The 16,436-nt window shown below is 47.5% G+C and overlaps 1 protein-coding gene across 2 annotated transcripts in view; it reads left to right on the plus strand.

Annotated features, from left to right (window-relative positions):
* The window catches only part of LOC122921913, a 36,626-nt gene extending 30,046 nt beyond the window's left edge, over positions 1 to 6,580 (plus strand). Inside the window, exons 6-7 of one of the 2 annotated variants that reach the window (XM_044272230.1) lie at positions 4,345 to 4,461; positions 5,942 to 6,580. In XM_044272230.1, the coding sequence (XP_044128165.1) occupies positions 4,345 to 4,424 (80 nt within the window). In that variant the 3' untranslated portion in view covers positions 4,425 to 4,461; positions 5,942 to 6,580. The remainder of the gene's footprint in view (positions 1 to 4,344; positions 4,462 to 5,941) is intronic. The other variant, XM_044272229.1, reaches the window with a different exon arrangement.
* The last annotated feature ends 9,856 nt before the right edge of the window (positions 6,581 to 16,436 follow it).

The following is a 16,436-nucleotide window of genomic DNA, read 5'->3' on the forward strand; positions in this document are numbered from 1 at the left end:
CTGATTGACCTCGCCGGCCTTGGTACGCCGACTTAATGCTGCTCCTGGGAGACGTGCCTTGGCCACTGCTTCTAAGAGAAGACCTCCTCTCTCAAGGGCCGATCTTCCACCAGCATTTAGGGTCGCTACGTTTAACTGCATGGCTATTGAGACCGCAGTTCTAACGCAACAGGGTTTTTCGGCAGATGTGGTACGTACCATGATCCGCGCACGAAAGCCGGCCTCGTCCAGAATTTACTACCGGACCTGGCGGTCTTTCCTGGGGTTTTGCGAAAGTCAGGATGTTCATCCCCTTTGTTTTTCGCTTCCCACGGTCTTGTCCTTCTTGCAGTCTGGTCTGGACCTGGGTCTGGGCCTTAGCTCCTTGAAGGGACAGGTCTCGGCGCTTTCCATTCTCTTCCAGCGCCCTCTGGCCCCTCTCCGACCTGTCAAAACCTTTATCCAGGGAGTCGCACATTCTGTTCCCCCGTATCACTCTCCCATTCCACCCTGGGACCTTAATGTTGTGCTCGCGGCACTCCAGTCTAACCCCTTCGAACCCTTGTGGAGGGTTTCTCTTCACCTTTTGTCCTGCAAGGTCATTTTCCTTGTGGCCATCACGTCCCTTCGACGGGTGTCTGAATTGGCTGCGCTCTCTTGCATGGAGCCCCTTTTGGTCTTCCACCAGGATAAGGCGGTTCTCCGTCCGGTTCCTTCCTTCCTCCCGAAGGTGGTCTCCGCCTTTCACCTCAATGAGGACATTGTCCTCCCCTCCCTTTGTCCGTCTCCTTCTCATCCTCGAGAACGGGAGCTTCACCGCCTGGATGTTGTTAGGGCCCTGAAGATTTACCTGGAAGTCACTGGACCCTTTCGGCGCACAGATTCTCTTTTTGTGGTTCCGGAGGGTCCGCGCAAGGGGCTGGCGGCGTCCAGGGTGTCTATTGCCCACTTCATCAAGATGGCTATTGCCGAGGCTTACCACGCTAAGGGCAAGGAGACACCTTTTGGTGTTACCGCTCATTCTACCAGAGCGGTCGGTGCCTCCTGGGCTCAGAGGCATCGGGCTTCGGCTGAACAACTGTGTAAGGCGGCCACCTGGTCTTCCTTGCACACCTTCACCAAGTTCTACAGGGTGAACACCTATGCATCGGCTGATGCTGCTTTGGGCCGCCTGGTATTGCAGGCGGCGGTTTCTTGATACCTCCGGTGGTTGTTTCGCCTTGGGCTGTGGTCCCTCCCTTCTTGGACTGCTCTTGAACGTCCCAAGGTTTCCTGTGTCCCCCAAGGAATTGGGCGAGAAAAAACAAGATTTTTGTATAACTTACCAGTAAAATCTCTTTCTCGCTCTTCCTTGGGGGACATAGCACCCACACATTGTTCTAGTTTACCATTACGGTTTAGTTGCCCTTTCGGGTAGTTGACTTGTTGGTTTTACATGGTTGGTCATTGCCTTTCTTTCACTACTTCGACACGCAACTGGTAGTCTCTCTCTCCAGGCTGAGGGTATAGCTGCTGGAGGAGGGGTTTAACAGTTTTCACTTAGTGTCACGCCTCCTAGGGAGTTGAGCTATACCCAAGGTTTCCTGTGTCCCCCAAGGAAGAGCGAGAAAGAGATTTTACTGGTAAGTTATACAAAAATCTCGTTTTCTGACCCTTATGTTAAAACATAACTTTCATTTGATTGCTCTAATACCTGAACGCCTAAAGGAAAAAAATTTTTTTTTTAAAAAGCTGCTGTTTCTCTAGATGACCTTATGTTGATAGTAGTGGTAATAGAGTCTCAAGGGTCTATAAAAGCAGCTACACTATTTTTACAAACCATTAAGACTCTATTAACACTACTATCAACATAAGGTCATCTTGAGAAACAGTAGGTTTTTATTTTTTTTATTTCTCTTTAGGTGTTAAAATAGAACTTTAATTAGATTGCTCTAACACCTAAAGGGGAAAAAAAAGAAAGGCTGGGCTGGCGGCGCTGCTGTTGCTGTAGCAGGGCCGGGGTGAAAAGGGGAGAAAAATACGTTATAAAAAAGTCTGATAAATACCAGTGTGAATGAAGGACTGTTGAAAGGGGTTAATAACTACTGAAGGCCCTTCACAGTAGTTATTAACCCCTTTCAGAAGTCCCCCAGTCACAGTATTTATTAACCCCTTTCAGAAGTCCCCCAGTCACAGTATTTATTAACCCCTTCAGCAGTCCCCCCTTCACTGAAGAGGGGACTAGTGAAAGGGGTTAATAAATATTGTGAATGGGGGACTGCTGAAGTGGTTAATAAATACTGTGACTGGGGGACTTCTGAAAGGGGTTAATAAATACTGTGACTGGGGGACTTCTGAAAGGGGTTAATAACTACTGTGAAGGGCCTTCAGTAGTTATTAACCCCTTTCAACAGTCCTTCATTCACACTGGTATTTATCAGACTTTTTTATAACTTATTTTTCTCCCCTTTTCACCCCGGCCCTGCCACAGCCCGCAGCAACAGCAGCACCGCCAGCCCAGCACAGTCTTTCAATTTCTTTCAGACCAGACACGGCTGAGACGTAAAGCTGCCTAGGCTACCACTTAATCCAAAACCACTACCTCAGCGAACTCTGTGCCCACGCTCCTTAGAGTTCCCTTCCTTCTCCCGCGAATCCCGCAGCGCCAATGAGTGCGCGAACAGCGCTGCGGTGTGTGTGTGTGACGTCAGTGCGTTGCAGAAGGAACACAGTGACGATTGACGTTATGTAGGCGGCGCCCCGCTGTGCTGAGCCGCACAAGACTACGAGGAGGACGTCGGCGTCGTCACGCACATGAGTCTGACGAGTGACGACAAGTGCTGGCATTTTGTCAGCAGCGTTAGCGAACTAGGCTGAGTGAGCGTGCATTATAAAATTGTGAGCGGGGCCACAAAAATTGCTGCTCGGCCGCCCACCCGCGCAGCTTAGAGGGAACACTGGCCTCGGGTACTGCTTTTTGTTCTACTACAGTCTTTGCTCTCATTCTGGTACTTTAAAAGGGTTCTCCGAGAACTATTTAAAATGCTGCCAGCAACCTGTCCTAGAATGTGAGCAGTAATAGTTGCCACCATTTGCTGAGCTGCCCAGGGGGGTGAGCGGGCGGCACTTGTATATGCTACATATTGGTGAGCGTTTCTGTCTGACTGCTCAGCCATGATGGCATATCATAGGCAGGATTGCATCATTGCCATCTATTATAGAGCAGTGCAGTGTTGCCCCACCCCACACTCTCTAGGCAGCTCATCAAGTGGTAGCCAGCTCTGCCCACAATCTAAGACACGTCGCTGGCAGCTATTTTAAATTATTCCTGGAGAGCCCCTTTAAGCCCCCACTGATCAGCCCGAACAGTGGGGGCCCTTCTGAGGTCTATTTCTTAGGCTGCCATTGGGCTACAGGCACAATTTTGGTTTCGTTTGAAAGCTGATAATCTAGTTTTTCAAAGAAGACCAAGATTGTCGCACGAGTCCTGATACATTTCAAGTAAGTTACAGCCCTTAATCCTGTAATACACCTGCCAATATTTTGGCAGATAATTGCTATTGAGCGTTTGTATGAACGCTTGTTTGTGATCATCGTGCAGTGTAATACTGCCGCTGATTGCCCGATGAACGAAACATCTTTTGACATATTAAAAAATTATTGTTTGCAGGTTGCACATCGTGGTGTCTAATCACGATCTGCCACCGGCAAACCACTATATAGCATGGGGACGAGCGATATATCCTGTTTATTGAGATCGTAATGGGTGGAGCCATAGGTCGGAGCTGCTACCTCTGGGGCAGTCACGATGACTAAGTATTTGTGTATCCGCACGCAGTTGATCTGACTTTTCAAGAGGGGTTGTCCAGTTCCGAACAACCCCTTTAAACTTTCCGAGAACAAAACAGTAAGGCTACTTTCACACTAGCGTTCTTTCTGGATCCGGCAGGGCTCAGCAAAAACGCTTCCGTTACTGATAATACAACTGTCTGATCCGGTTGTATTATCTTTAACATTGCCAAGACGGATCCGTCATGAACTCCACGGAAAGTCAATGGAGGACGGATCCGTTTTCTATTGTGTCAGAGAAAACGGATCCATCCCTTTTGACTTGCATTGTGGGTCATGACGGATCCATGTTGCTCCACATCCCATGACGGAAAGAAACCCGCAGCTTGCTGCAGTTTGTTCTCCGGTATGGAAACGCAACCACAAAACATTCCGTTCTGTTCAGTTACGATAATGAATGGGGACAAAACGAAAGCGTCTTTCTCCGGTATTGAGATCCTATGACGGATCTCAATACCGGAAAATAGAAACGCTAGTGTGAAAGTAGCCTAAGGCAAAGTATGTCAATTAATAATTGTATTTCATCTTTTATTTCAGATACATCAAATTTGAAAGCGAGTGTAGGTGTGCACATGATCTCTGGAGTCGTCCTCGCAATAACCACGCTACAGCATTAATTTATGTTTGATGGAAAGGAAATGGATGCCCTTAATTGTATGTAACGGTGTATGACTACAAGGGGGCATAAACAGTGCAGATTTTTCACCACGGAATTATAGGGGCAACATCGCCACTGTTTTGTAGTAGCAGCAACACTGCACCCCTTTGTTTCTGTTCTCCGAATCAACAGTGTATGGCAGGGGTGCGTAAGTATGTGTTCCCTTTCTGCTTACTACACAATACCAGTGCCCCCCCATACAGAAAGAATGTCCTCATAGTGCCTCTTAACAATAATGATGCCCCTTAGCGTCCTTTGGACTGTATGATATCCGTTTAGTGCCTTCCACAGAATATAGTGCCTCCTCACAGTAGGATGTCCCCTAAGTGCCCGCTCACTGCAGGGTGATGCCTTGGTGCTCCCTACACATTATGATGCCCCTAAGTGCACCATCACAGTAGGATGATTCCTAAAGTGCACCTCACACAGAATGAGGCCCCTTAAAGTGCCCCCAACACAAATGGGGAGGATGCCCGCTAAGTGCTCCCCTCACACAGTATGATGTTCCCTTATAGGGTTCTCTCATCTTGGAAATCGATGGAATATCACTAGGGTACGACCCCAATGTCTGATAGAACGGAGCTCAAAAAGTGACTCACTGCACATGCACGGACGCCCTCCATTTATTTCTATGGGAGAGCGCTTGGCTATTTTCGGGAGTCCCATTGAAATGAATGGGAAACACACTACGCAAGCGCAGCCACCTTTCCGTTCACTTCTATAGGGCTTTTTGCCACTTCCATAGAAATGAATGGCGGGCAGCCATGCTTGAGCGGTGCGCCCTCAGTCACTTTACGGGCTTCGTTCTAAGGATAGGTGGGAGCCGTACCTGTCAGATATTGGGGACAGATCCTAGCGATATGTCCAAGATAAGTCAACTCCTTTAAGTGGCCCACCCACACAGAAGTTACCCCTTCTCCATTGAGTTATTCCACTTTATGTGCCTGTCCACACACAGTGATTCCTCCCCTTTAGCTGGCTTCTACACACAGTGGCCCCTTAGATGGTCCTCCACATATAGTTATGCTCCCTTTAGTGGCCCCGTCCTGAGGATGCAAATACAGTTGAATAGGGGGAATACAGGGGTCCGGACAGCTGAGAACCACAGTCTGGATTTGGACCACGGTCCGCCAGTTGAAGACCCCTGTTGTATGGATTCATAGAAAGTCCATAGACCTTAATTCCATACCTCTCCTTCTGAAGAGAGCTGAACAGGAACAAAGAGGTACAGTGTTAAGCTGAGTGCTTCTGCCCCTTCATTTCAGTGTTCGGAGGGAGTCTCAGCACCCAGACCCCCACAATTCAAGATTTGTGACATGTCACTATTTTGTAGAAGGTTATTGAAAGAATTGGAACCCTTGTAAGTTATTCCTTTAAATTCTCTGCTGTTTCATCTTCCACTATAAATAATATGTATGTGATATGTATGTAGAAAGCAGTAGAAAGCCTTTAACCTATAGTTTGTGTCTCTTTTAGGAAACCAGACGTGAAGGCATATGGTGGATGGTCCTTGGTGGCATTATCTGCTGCCTCATCAATTCAAAAAAAGTTAATCATAATTTATTTTTATTTTAAATAATTATTTATCCACTTATTTATTTTCTTTATCTTTAAATATTTTTTGCATCTTTGAATATTATGTGGTGTTAATTGTATTTGCACTAATAGTTTGCTGCTAGAAGTCTGTGATTTTCATTAGATATGGAGATCTCTAAGCTAGAGGGTTTGTCTCACCCCAAAATCTTAAAATGGTGTAAAATAACAAGCTGAGCACTAGTCACTTTATAGTCACCTTACTGGTCCCCCGCCGGTCTTTGTACTCTGACCTCCAGGAATGACATTTCAACATGCACGTGTGACCATTGTAACCAGTCACTTGCTTATACCATTGAAGCGACAGGGGATCAGTAAGGTCAGTATTATTTAATTTTTTTTTATTTTACACCTTCATACTTTTTTGAGAGAAAGTGACAAGGTTGGTGGACATATGGTTCCTTCATTCTCATAGAAATTGGTTGGGTCCTTCCTTAGCTTAAGTCCTTAGCTTAACGAACATGTGCTGCCCGTTGCCGTATTGCTGACCACATATGCGGATCCGCAATAAACGGGCACCGTTCCGAGTGCATTCCGCATCACGGATGCGGACCCATTGACTTGAATGGGTCCGCAAATCCGGAGATGCATAACGGAAACCCTCAGAAGCACTACAGAGTGCTTCTGTGGTGTGACGTTCCGCAAAAAAGATAGAACTAGTCTTATCTTTTTGCGGAACTACGGATTGCGGACCCCATTCCAGTGAATGGGGTCGCGATCCGCATAAGGCCGGCCCAGGGTCTGTGTCGTGCATTGTGGACCGCAATTTGCGGCCCACAGCACAGGCACGGAGCCATTATGTTCGTCTGCAAGAGACCAAAAGGATCCCAATGTCTTGTACCTTGTTAGTTAAAATATCTCCTTATCTAAGAAGCCTTCATACAGGTTACTCGACTACTAGATGCGGATCTACCTCAGTATAACATAGAGTACGACTTTATCCAATGGTGGAACAAGTTTAGAGAAAACAGACTGATGTAGCAAAATGGTACTTTTTTTTATAAAAACAATAAAAAGCCGACACATTTCGATGTGGGCATCACATCTTCATCAGGCCATAATAAAACACATATGAGCAGCTCAATATGCGGGTCAGGGCCTAGTCTACAACAGGAAAGAACCCTTGACATATTAGTATCTTCAAACAACAACCAGACAATTAAAATAATTAACATAAGTAAAGTATTAAAATACAAAAGACTAAATACATAGATTGATAAGCGAAAAAATTATATATAATGATTCTATGCATCCTCTAATAAAAGGAGATAAAAGTACACAGCTTCGTACGCGAACCCCACAAATCGTACATCCCACATATTGCAGGCCCCATTGGCGCTAAAGTAAACGGATCACAGTCTGGACCATAGTTGAGGAACCCATTAAAGTCAATCCTGTCTTTGGTTACTGTGGATATACAAAAGCTAGTTCTGTGAAAAATACTACAGCACAAGCACCGTAGGTTTCCACATAGAAAGGAACCTTTGATGTGGGGGATGAAAACTGCTAACACCCATGGCATGAGGTTTCTTCTGCTTACTGGGAGTCAAAATATTACCAAGTATGGTGGGCCCCCTAAAGGCTAGGCTTAAAAGGCAACCTGTCCTTCAGACAAGAGTCATTTAACAATAAATGCCAATGGCGCTGGAGAATGATCCTAATCTCCCTATGTACTCGATTAAAAGTTGTGATAAAAACGTATATTTTTACATGGCCAAAGTGATGATGGTGGCTTATCTACCGGGAGAACATAATCAGTTGTTGAAATCAAAGTGACCAATGTTGAGGGAGAGTCAAAAATCCCATAAACACTAGACCAGGCATGGCCAACCTGAGGCTCTCCAGCTGTTGCAAAACTAAGACTCCTAGCATGCTTAGGCTGAGTTCACACCAGCGTTCAGCCTTTCCGATAACGGAGCAGGAGAACGGAAAGGACGGATTGGGAACATAACTGAGGCGAGCGGAGCCTACGGACCCCATAGACTATAATGGGGTCCGTTAGGTTTACACTCAGAAGATGATTTTGGAGCGGAGACGAAAGTACTGCATGCAGGACTTTTGTCTCCGCTCCAAAATCATCTTCTGAGCGTAAACCTAACGGACCCCATTATAGTCTATGGGGTCCATAGGCTCCGCTCGGCTCAGTTATGTGCCTAATCCGTCCTTTCTGTTCTCCTGCTCCTATAACAGAGCAGGAGAACGGAAAGGCTGAACGCTGGTGTGAACGAAGCCTAAGACTGCCTACAGCTATCAGCCTGCAGCAGGGCATGGTGGGAGTTGTAGTTTTACAACAGCTGAAGAGCCACAGGTTGGCCATGCCTGATCTAGACCAGTCCTGCTGAAAACAGATGTATCATCTGACAATATGTATGGTGGTCTCACCTCCATCTAAAATCTAACCTTTCCAGTCTCACTTCCATGTACCCAGATTAGGGATGAAACATCCCAAGTCTATTCACATAAAACTTTGTTTCAATACTGTACGGAGCGAGCGCTCCGTACAGTATCAGAATGTATTGGCTCCGATGAGCCGAAGTTATTACTTTGCGAAGTCTCGCAAGACTTTGCATAATAACTTCAGAAATTGATCTATACTGTATAAAACCATTTCCCGAACTCTGGTTCGGTTCCAAGTGGTACCTCCGCGAAGTAATAACTTCAGCTCATCGGAGCTAATACATTCTAGTACTGTACAGAGCACTCACTCCATACAGTATTGAAGCGAAGTCTTATGCAAATCGACTTCGGCTGTTTCATCCGAAGTCGATTCACTCATCCGTAGTTATCTTCACACGAGGTATTGTTTCACGCCCTATCTTATGTGCTGCTTTTGATGATGATTTAATGCAGAATTGCAGCAATTCTACAGCTCTTTTTCTGCTAACTGCTGCTAGTTCCTGGCATGGCTATCCATTTAAAGGGGTTTCCCAGGCTCCCAATATTGATGACCTATCTTTTGACCTATCATTGATATCTGATCGGTGTGGGCCTGACATCCTCCTGTGCTGGAACCAGCATTATTAGCATTATGAATAGAACAGGAAGCAGAGCTCTGTTCAAAGTGTAGTGGTTGTGCTGGGTTACTGCACCTTACATTCCGTTGAAATTAATGGTGGCTGAGCTGCAGTAACCTGGCATGACCACTACTCTTTGAATGGAGCTCTGCTTCCTATTTGATTCACAATGCTGGTTCCAGCACCGGAGGCTGCAGAGAACTGTGCTGATCATTGAGGGGGGGGGGGGGGGGGGTTGGACCCTCTGTAATCTGATCATAATGACCTCTCCTGGGCCATCATTGTCTGGAGCCTGAAAAACCCCTTTAATGCATGAACTGACCAGGTCTTCGAGAGTGGGAACTGCTCGTTTGAGCCTCCTCTTGGACAATTATATGCCTTAATAGAGTATTGGTACGGATGTTGTCTAAAGAATCTGTTGTTTTCAGCCTGTAGAAGGGCTTTCCACGTGAATTGTTGCTTGTTAAACTGTATACTGATTATGACTCTGTATTACTGGTGCAGAATTTTAATTATTCAAATAAATCCAGTAAGCATACCACCTGTCTGGAGTGATGTTCTCAACACGAGTTAAAACCTCCTTCTCAGGACTCTTTTAGGACCAAGATCTTACAATACTGTAAACGCCGCGATTAGCAGATAGAATTTGGGTATTGCCTCACCCTACTGATATAACACACTGATGTAGTGATGGGTACCTGAGGTAATGGAGAGGTGTTCATCTGTTAACCAGAGTGGAGAGCAGCTACAAAGATCTACTGTACATCTCTCACTCTGGAGGACTCAGCACTCACATGGATAAGACATCCCATTCATTTTAATGAGAGCTTGTAATACTTTATTTCCGCTGTGGTGGCGCTGCAGGGAAACTGAACACTTGTTTCTGGATTCTGGCTGTGTCATAACACTTGTTCACATCTGTCATTTTATTCACATGAACCTGAGGTCTCACACGTTTGATGATGCGAGTTCCAGAACTGAGATTTTACTTTTAGGCTAAACATTTGGAATATGTCTGGACTATTGTGAAGAAATATGAGACCACGTAGCTGTCTATAGTCGAAGCATCATGGAATCCTCTGAAGACCTCCATGGCAGTAAAACCATGGACACATTGCATTTCACTAGTCTGATCCGGTTACATCTAATCATCCGTATGAGTGTCTCGGTTGAAGACTTCACTGATGGTGGTGGATCAACACACAGCATCTGGTAACAAATAGAGTTGAGCAGACACCTGGATGTTTGGGTTCGACGAGTTCGGCCGAACTTCACAAAAAAGTTCAGGTTCGGGACCCGAACTTGACCCCCGAACCCCATTGAAGTCAATGGGAACCCGAACTTTTGGGCACTAAAATGGCTCTAAAATAGTCCTGGAAAGGGCTAGAGGGCTGCTAAAGGCATCAAAGTGTGCTTAAGAGCATGGCAACTGTTCTGCAAACAAATGTGGATAGGGAAATGACTTAAAATAACAAAATACAGAAAAATTAAAAATAACAATCTGGATCTAGGAGTAGGAGGTTGAGGCGGTGGATGTGGCGGTGTAGGTTGACGTGGCGGTGAAAATGGAAGCGGCGGTGAAGGAGGAATAGGTGTAGCCATTGCCAACACTGATTTGTGTTATTTTTTATTTTTAAATTGGGGTATCCCCCGAAATATTGGGACATAAAACAAAGAATAATTGCACTTGAGTACAAGAATGGATGGTTGAGGCTGGTATAAAGGTCTATTCTGCACAAGGTACGGACAAGTCCTGTGGGATCCATGCCGGGTTCCTTTTAATAAACGTAAGCTTGTCCACATTGGCTGCGGCCTGTGATAATGCTCTCTGCCGTGCTAAACACACGTTCACACTATACACTGGCTGCAGGGCAGGTCAGCACCTCCAAGGCTGACAAAGCTTTTCCACATTTGGGCCATGCTAACCCTGCCTTCTCAGGTGCTGGCGGTGCCCCAGCTGCGTTGGCGACCTCTTCCTCCTCCTCTGCCTTCGCCTTGTGCATCAGCGTGCGCTTGTAGTCGCGCATCTTCCGATCAGTAACAGATGTTTTCACTAAATTTAGTTCCCTGTCAGCAATGCAGAGCAGGGGTTCATTCACTGGCAAAAGGGGGCTCATGTCACCCAGCAATAGCACAGAGGATTTTGAGAGATTTAGGCCCCTGTCACCCAGGCACAGCAGGGGTTCATTCACTGGCAAAAGGGGGTTCATGTCACCCAGCAATAGAACAGAGGATTTTTAGAGATTAGGCCCCTGTCACCCAGGCACAGCAGGGTTCATTCACGGCAAAAGGGGGTTCATGTCACCCAGCAATAGAACAGAGGATTTTGAGAGATTTAGGCCCCTGTCACCCAGGCACAGCAGGGGTTTGTATACGCCAAAAATGGTAAAATGTCACCCGACAATTGAAAATAAGAATTTTTTTCAATTTAGGGCACTAAAATTGGCACTTTTTTGCATTAAAATGGCTCTAAAATAGTCCTTGAAAAGGCTAGAGGGATGTAAAAGGCAGTAAAATGTGCTTAAGAGCATGGCAACTGCTCTGCAAACAAATGTGGATAGGGAAATAACTTAAAATAAAATAACTAAAAATTACAAATTATTAACCTGCAACTCAGAGAAGGAGGTGGATATGGAGTCGGAGGTTGAGGAGGCGGTGAATGTGGTGTTGTAGGTGGAGGCAGCAATGGAGGAGGAGGAGGTAGCCAACAATGTTATTTTTTATTTTTTATTGGGGTAGGTAGCCCCCAAAATATTGGGACAAATAAAAAAAAAGAAAACAAAGAATCATTGCACTTGACTTGAGTACAAGAATGTATGTTTGATGGTGGTATAAATGTCTATTCTGCACAAGGTACAGACAAGTCTTGTGGGATCCAAGCCTGGTTCATTTTAATGAACGTGAGCTTGTCCACGTTGGCTGTGGACAGGCGGCTGCGCTTGTCTGTGATGACGCCCCCTGCCGTGCTAAACACACGTTCAGATAATACACTGGCTGCAGGGCAGGCCAGCACCTCCAAGGCGTAAAGGGCAAGCTCAGGCCATGTGCCCAATTTGGAGACCCAGAAGTTGAAGGGGGCAGACCCGTCATTCAGTACGTGTAGGCGTGTGCACACATACTGCTCCACCATGTTGGTGAAATGCTGCCTCCTGCTAAGACGTTCCATATCAGCTGGTGGTGCTGGTTGTTGTGGCGTGCTGACAAAGCTTTTCCACATGTCGGCCATGCTAACCCTGCCTTCTGAGGTGCTGGCGGTGCCCCAGCTGCGTTGGCGACCTCTTCCTCGTCCTCTGCCTTCGCCTTGTGCTTCCACTGTGCCCCCGCTGTCAGGTGGGAATGCCACCAGCAGCGCGTCTACCAGCGTGCGCTTGTACTCGCGCATCTTACGATCACGCTCCAGTGACGGAATTAAGGACGGTACGTTGTCCTTGTAACGGGGATCCAGCAGCGTGGCCACCCAGTAATCAGCACAAGTTAGAATGTGGGCAACTCGGCGGTCGTTGCGGAGACACTGCAGCATGTAATCGCTCATGTGTGCCAGGCTGCCCAGAGGCAACGAAAAGCTGTCCTCTGTGGGAGGTGTATCGTCTGTGTCCTCTGTATCCCCCCATCCACGCACCAGTGATGGCCATGAGCTGGTCTGGGTGCCACCCTGCTGTGAACATGGTTCCTCCTCCTCCTCCTCCTCATCCTCCACCTCCTCATCCTCCAGAACTGTGCCCTGGCTGGACAATTGTGTACCTTGGGTTTGTGGGTGCAGGAACCCACCCTCGGAGCCACTTGGGAATGACTGGCCGGAAACCCTACAAAATGATCCCTCTTCCTCCTCCTCCTCCTGTGCCACATCCTCTTCCATCATCGCCATGAGCGTTTTTTCAAGGAGGCATAGAAGTGGGATAGTAACGCTGAGAACGGCGTTATCGGCACTGGCCATGTTGGTGGAGTACTCGAAACAGTGCAACAAGGAACACAGGTCTCGCATGGAGGCCCAGTCATTGGTGGTGAAGTGGTGCTGTTCCGCCGAGCGACTCACCCGTGCGTGCTGCAGCTGAAACTCCACTATCGCCTGCTGCTGCTCGCACAGTCTGGCCAGCATGTGCAAGGTGGAGTTCCACCTTGTGGGCACGTCGCATATGAGGCGGTGAGCGGGAAGGCCGAAGTTACGCTGCAGCGCTGACAGGCGAGCAGCAGCAGGGTGAGAACGCCGAAAGCGCGCACAGACGGCCCGCACTTTATGCAGCAGCTCTGACATGTCGGGGTAATTTTTAAGGAATCTCTGCACCACCAAATTCAGCACATGCGCCAGGCAAGGGATGTGCGTCAAACCGGCTAGTCCCAGAGCTGCTATGAGATTTCGCCCATTATCGCACACCACCAGGCCGGACTTGAGGCTTACTGGCTCAAACCACTCATCGGTCTGTTGTTCAAGGCCCGTCCACAGCTCCTGCGCGGTGTGGGGTTTGTCCCCCAAACAGATAAGTTTTAAAACTGCCTGCTGTCGTTTACCCCTGGCTGTGCTGAAGTTGGTGGTGAAGGTGTTACGCTGACCGGATGAGGAGCTGGTAGAGGATGAGGAAGCAGAGTAGGAGGAGGAAGCAACAGGAGGCAAACTGAAGCGCCCTGCAATCCTCGGTGGTGGAAGGACATGCGCCAAACTGCTATCCGCCTCAGGCCCAGCCGCCACTGCATTTACCCAGTGTGCTGTTATGGAGATATAACGGCCCTGACCGTGCTTACTGGTCCACGTATCCGTAGTCAGGTGCACCTTGCCACAGATGGCGTTGCGCAGTGCACACCTGATTTTGTCCCCTACTTGGTTGTGAAGGGAAGGGATGGCTCGCCTTGAAAAGTAGTGGCGGCTGGGCACGACGTACTGTGGGACAGCCACCGCCATAAGGCCTTTAAAACTATCCGTCTCCACCAGACGGAATGACAGCATTTCAAAGGCAAGTAATTTAGAAATGCTGGCATTCAGGGCTAGGGATCGCGGGTGGGTAGGGGGGTACTTCCTCTTCCTCTCCAGCGTTTGGGATATGGAGAGCTGAACGCTTCCGTGTGACATTGTGGAGATGCTTGGTGACCCAGGTGTTGGTGTTGCTGGCAGATCCTCTGTTTGTGGGGTGCCAGGTGGCACTGTCACTCCAGAGGTGGATGAAGAGGCCGCGACTGCAGCAGAAGAGGAAGCAGGAGGAGCCAGAGACCTTTCTTGGTTTTTGAGGTGTCTACTCCACTGCAGCTCGTGCTTTGCACTTAAATGCCTGGTCATGCAGGTTGTGCTCAGGTTGAGAACGTTTATGCCTCGCTTCAGGCTCTGATTGCACAGCGTGCAAACCACTCGTGTCTTGTCGTCAGCACATTGTCTGAAGAACTGCCACGCCAGGGAACTCCTTGGAGCTGGCTTTGGTGTGCTCGGTCCCTTGCTGCGGTGGGCAGTAGGAGGCGTACTGTCTAGAGGACGGCCGCTCCGCTTTTGCACCCTGCTCCCTCTTCTGCTGTGCTGGTGGCTCTGTGCGACCACCGCCTCTTCCTCCGAACTACATCGGTCACTCGCATGACCTTGATTCCATGTGGGGTCGAGGACCTCATCGTCCTCCACATCATCTTCCACCCAGTCTTCACCCCTGACTTCCTTGTCGGTCTGCACGCTTTCGAAAGCCCCAGCAGTTGGCACCTGTGTTTCGTCATCATCCGAGACGTGCTGCGATGGTCCTCCCATGTACTCATCTTGAAAAATAAGTGGTTGGGCATCGGTGCACTCAATCTCTTCCACTTCTGGGGCAGGGCTAGGTGGATGGCCCTGGGAAACCCTGCTAACAGAGTCATCAAAAAGCAGAAGAGACTGCTGCATGACTTGGGGCTCAGACTGCTTGGCTGATTTGCAAGGGGGTGAGGTGAAAGACTGATGGACATTGGCTGCAGGTGCCAACTGTGGTCTTTCAGCAGGAGACTGGGTGGGAGACAATGTGAAGGAACTGGATCCACTGTCAGCAACCCAATCTACTATCGCCTGTACTTGTTCAGGCCTCACCATTCGTAAAGCAGCATTAGGCCCGACCAAATACCGCTGAAGGTTTTGTCACCTACTCGCACCTGAGAAAAGTGGTTTCACTTGTGCGTGTAGCTGGCACAGATCGACAACGTCCTCTCCCTGCAACAGGAGCTCCACCAGCAGCACCACGACCTGGGCCACGTCCCTTATTTGACGCTCTCCTCATATTTTTTGAATTTAGGATCTTGCCTAAAATGGGTGTTTAATTAATAGTAAAAAAGAACAACAGTATGTAAAGGGTGCATCTCACATGGCCTGAACCAGACTAGGCCTCAATCAAAGATTTCTTTGCACAAAATGGCTGTATTTCAAATGGCTATATTTTAAATGCCTGATTCAAACCCCTGTATGTAGAGGTGGTATCTCAACGGCCTGAACCACTTTAGGCCTGAATTCAATATACTTTGCACAAAATGGCTGTATTTCAAATGCCTGATTTAAACCCCTGTATGTAGAGGTGGTATCTCACAGGGCCTGAACCTCTGTAGGCCTGAATTCAATATTGGTGCACAAAATGGCGGTATTTAAAATATCAATGTAACCCAAATGTTTTAAGGGTGTATCTCACAATGACATCTGCATCAAAGGCTGCCAACTAAATTTTTGGAGCCCAAACGACTGTTCACACGTACTGATGCAGCAAGGCCTGAAAATAGTGTTTTTTGTCAAATAAGTGTGTTTTTCAAACCCAGCAAGTGATGGGTGTATTTCTAGCTTAAATTGCACACTGACTAATACAGATGTTGTAGATTGCCCAAAAAGTGTTTTTTTGCTAACAGAATATGAATGCTGTATATATTAACTTGAATTTAACACTTGCAGATCTGGAAAATACTGTTTTTTGAAAAAAAAAATTGTGTTTTTCAAACCCAGAAAATGATGGGTGTATTTCTACCTTAAATTGCACACGGACTAATCCAGATGTTGTAGTTTGCCCCACAAAAATTGTGATTTGCAATGTCCCAAAAGCTCAGATGCAGTGCTGGTGCACTGAGCATTGCATAAAATGGCGCCGCCGCCACCCACCTACTAACAGAATTCTAAAAGTTAGTATTTTTGGTCAATGGCTCAGGGCAGGGTAAAACGATTGTGCCCTGCACCCACACAACTATTGTCTAGTAGATCTCTGAGTTAGATTCTCTCCTATTCTCTCCCTGAAATCACAAGTCCAGCAGCATCCTCTCCCTACACTTGTAACAGCAGAGTGACGTGCAGCGCTACGTGACTCAGCTTATATAGAGCCTGGGTCACATGCTGCTCTGGCCAATCACAGCCATGCCATTAGTAGGCATGGCTGTGATGGCCTCTTGGGTCA

This window comes from Bufo gargarizans, chromosome 11 (assembly GCF_014858855.1).
Source record: "Bufo gargarizans isolate SCDJY-AF-19 chromosome 11, ASM1485885v1, whole genome shotgun sequence".
Classification (NCBI taxonomy): domain Eukaryota; kingdom Metazoa; phylum Chordata; class Amphibia; order Anura; family Bufonidae; genus Bufo; species Bufo gargarizans.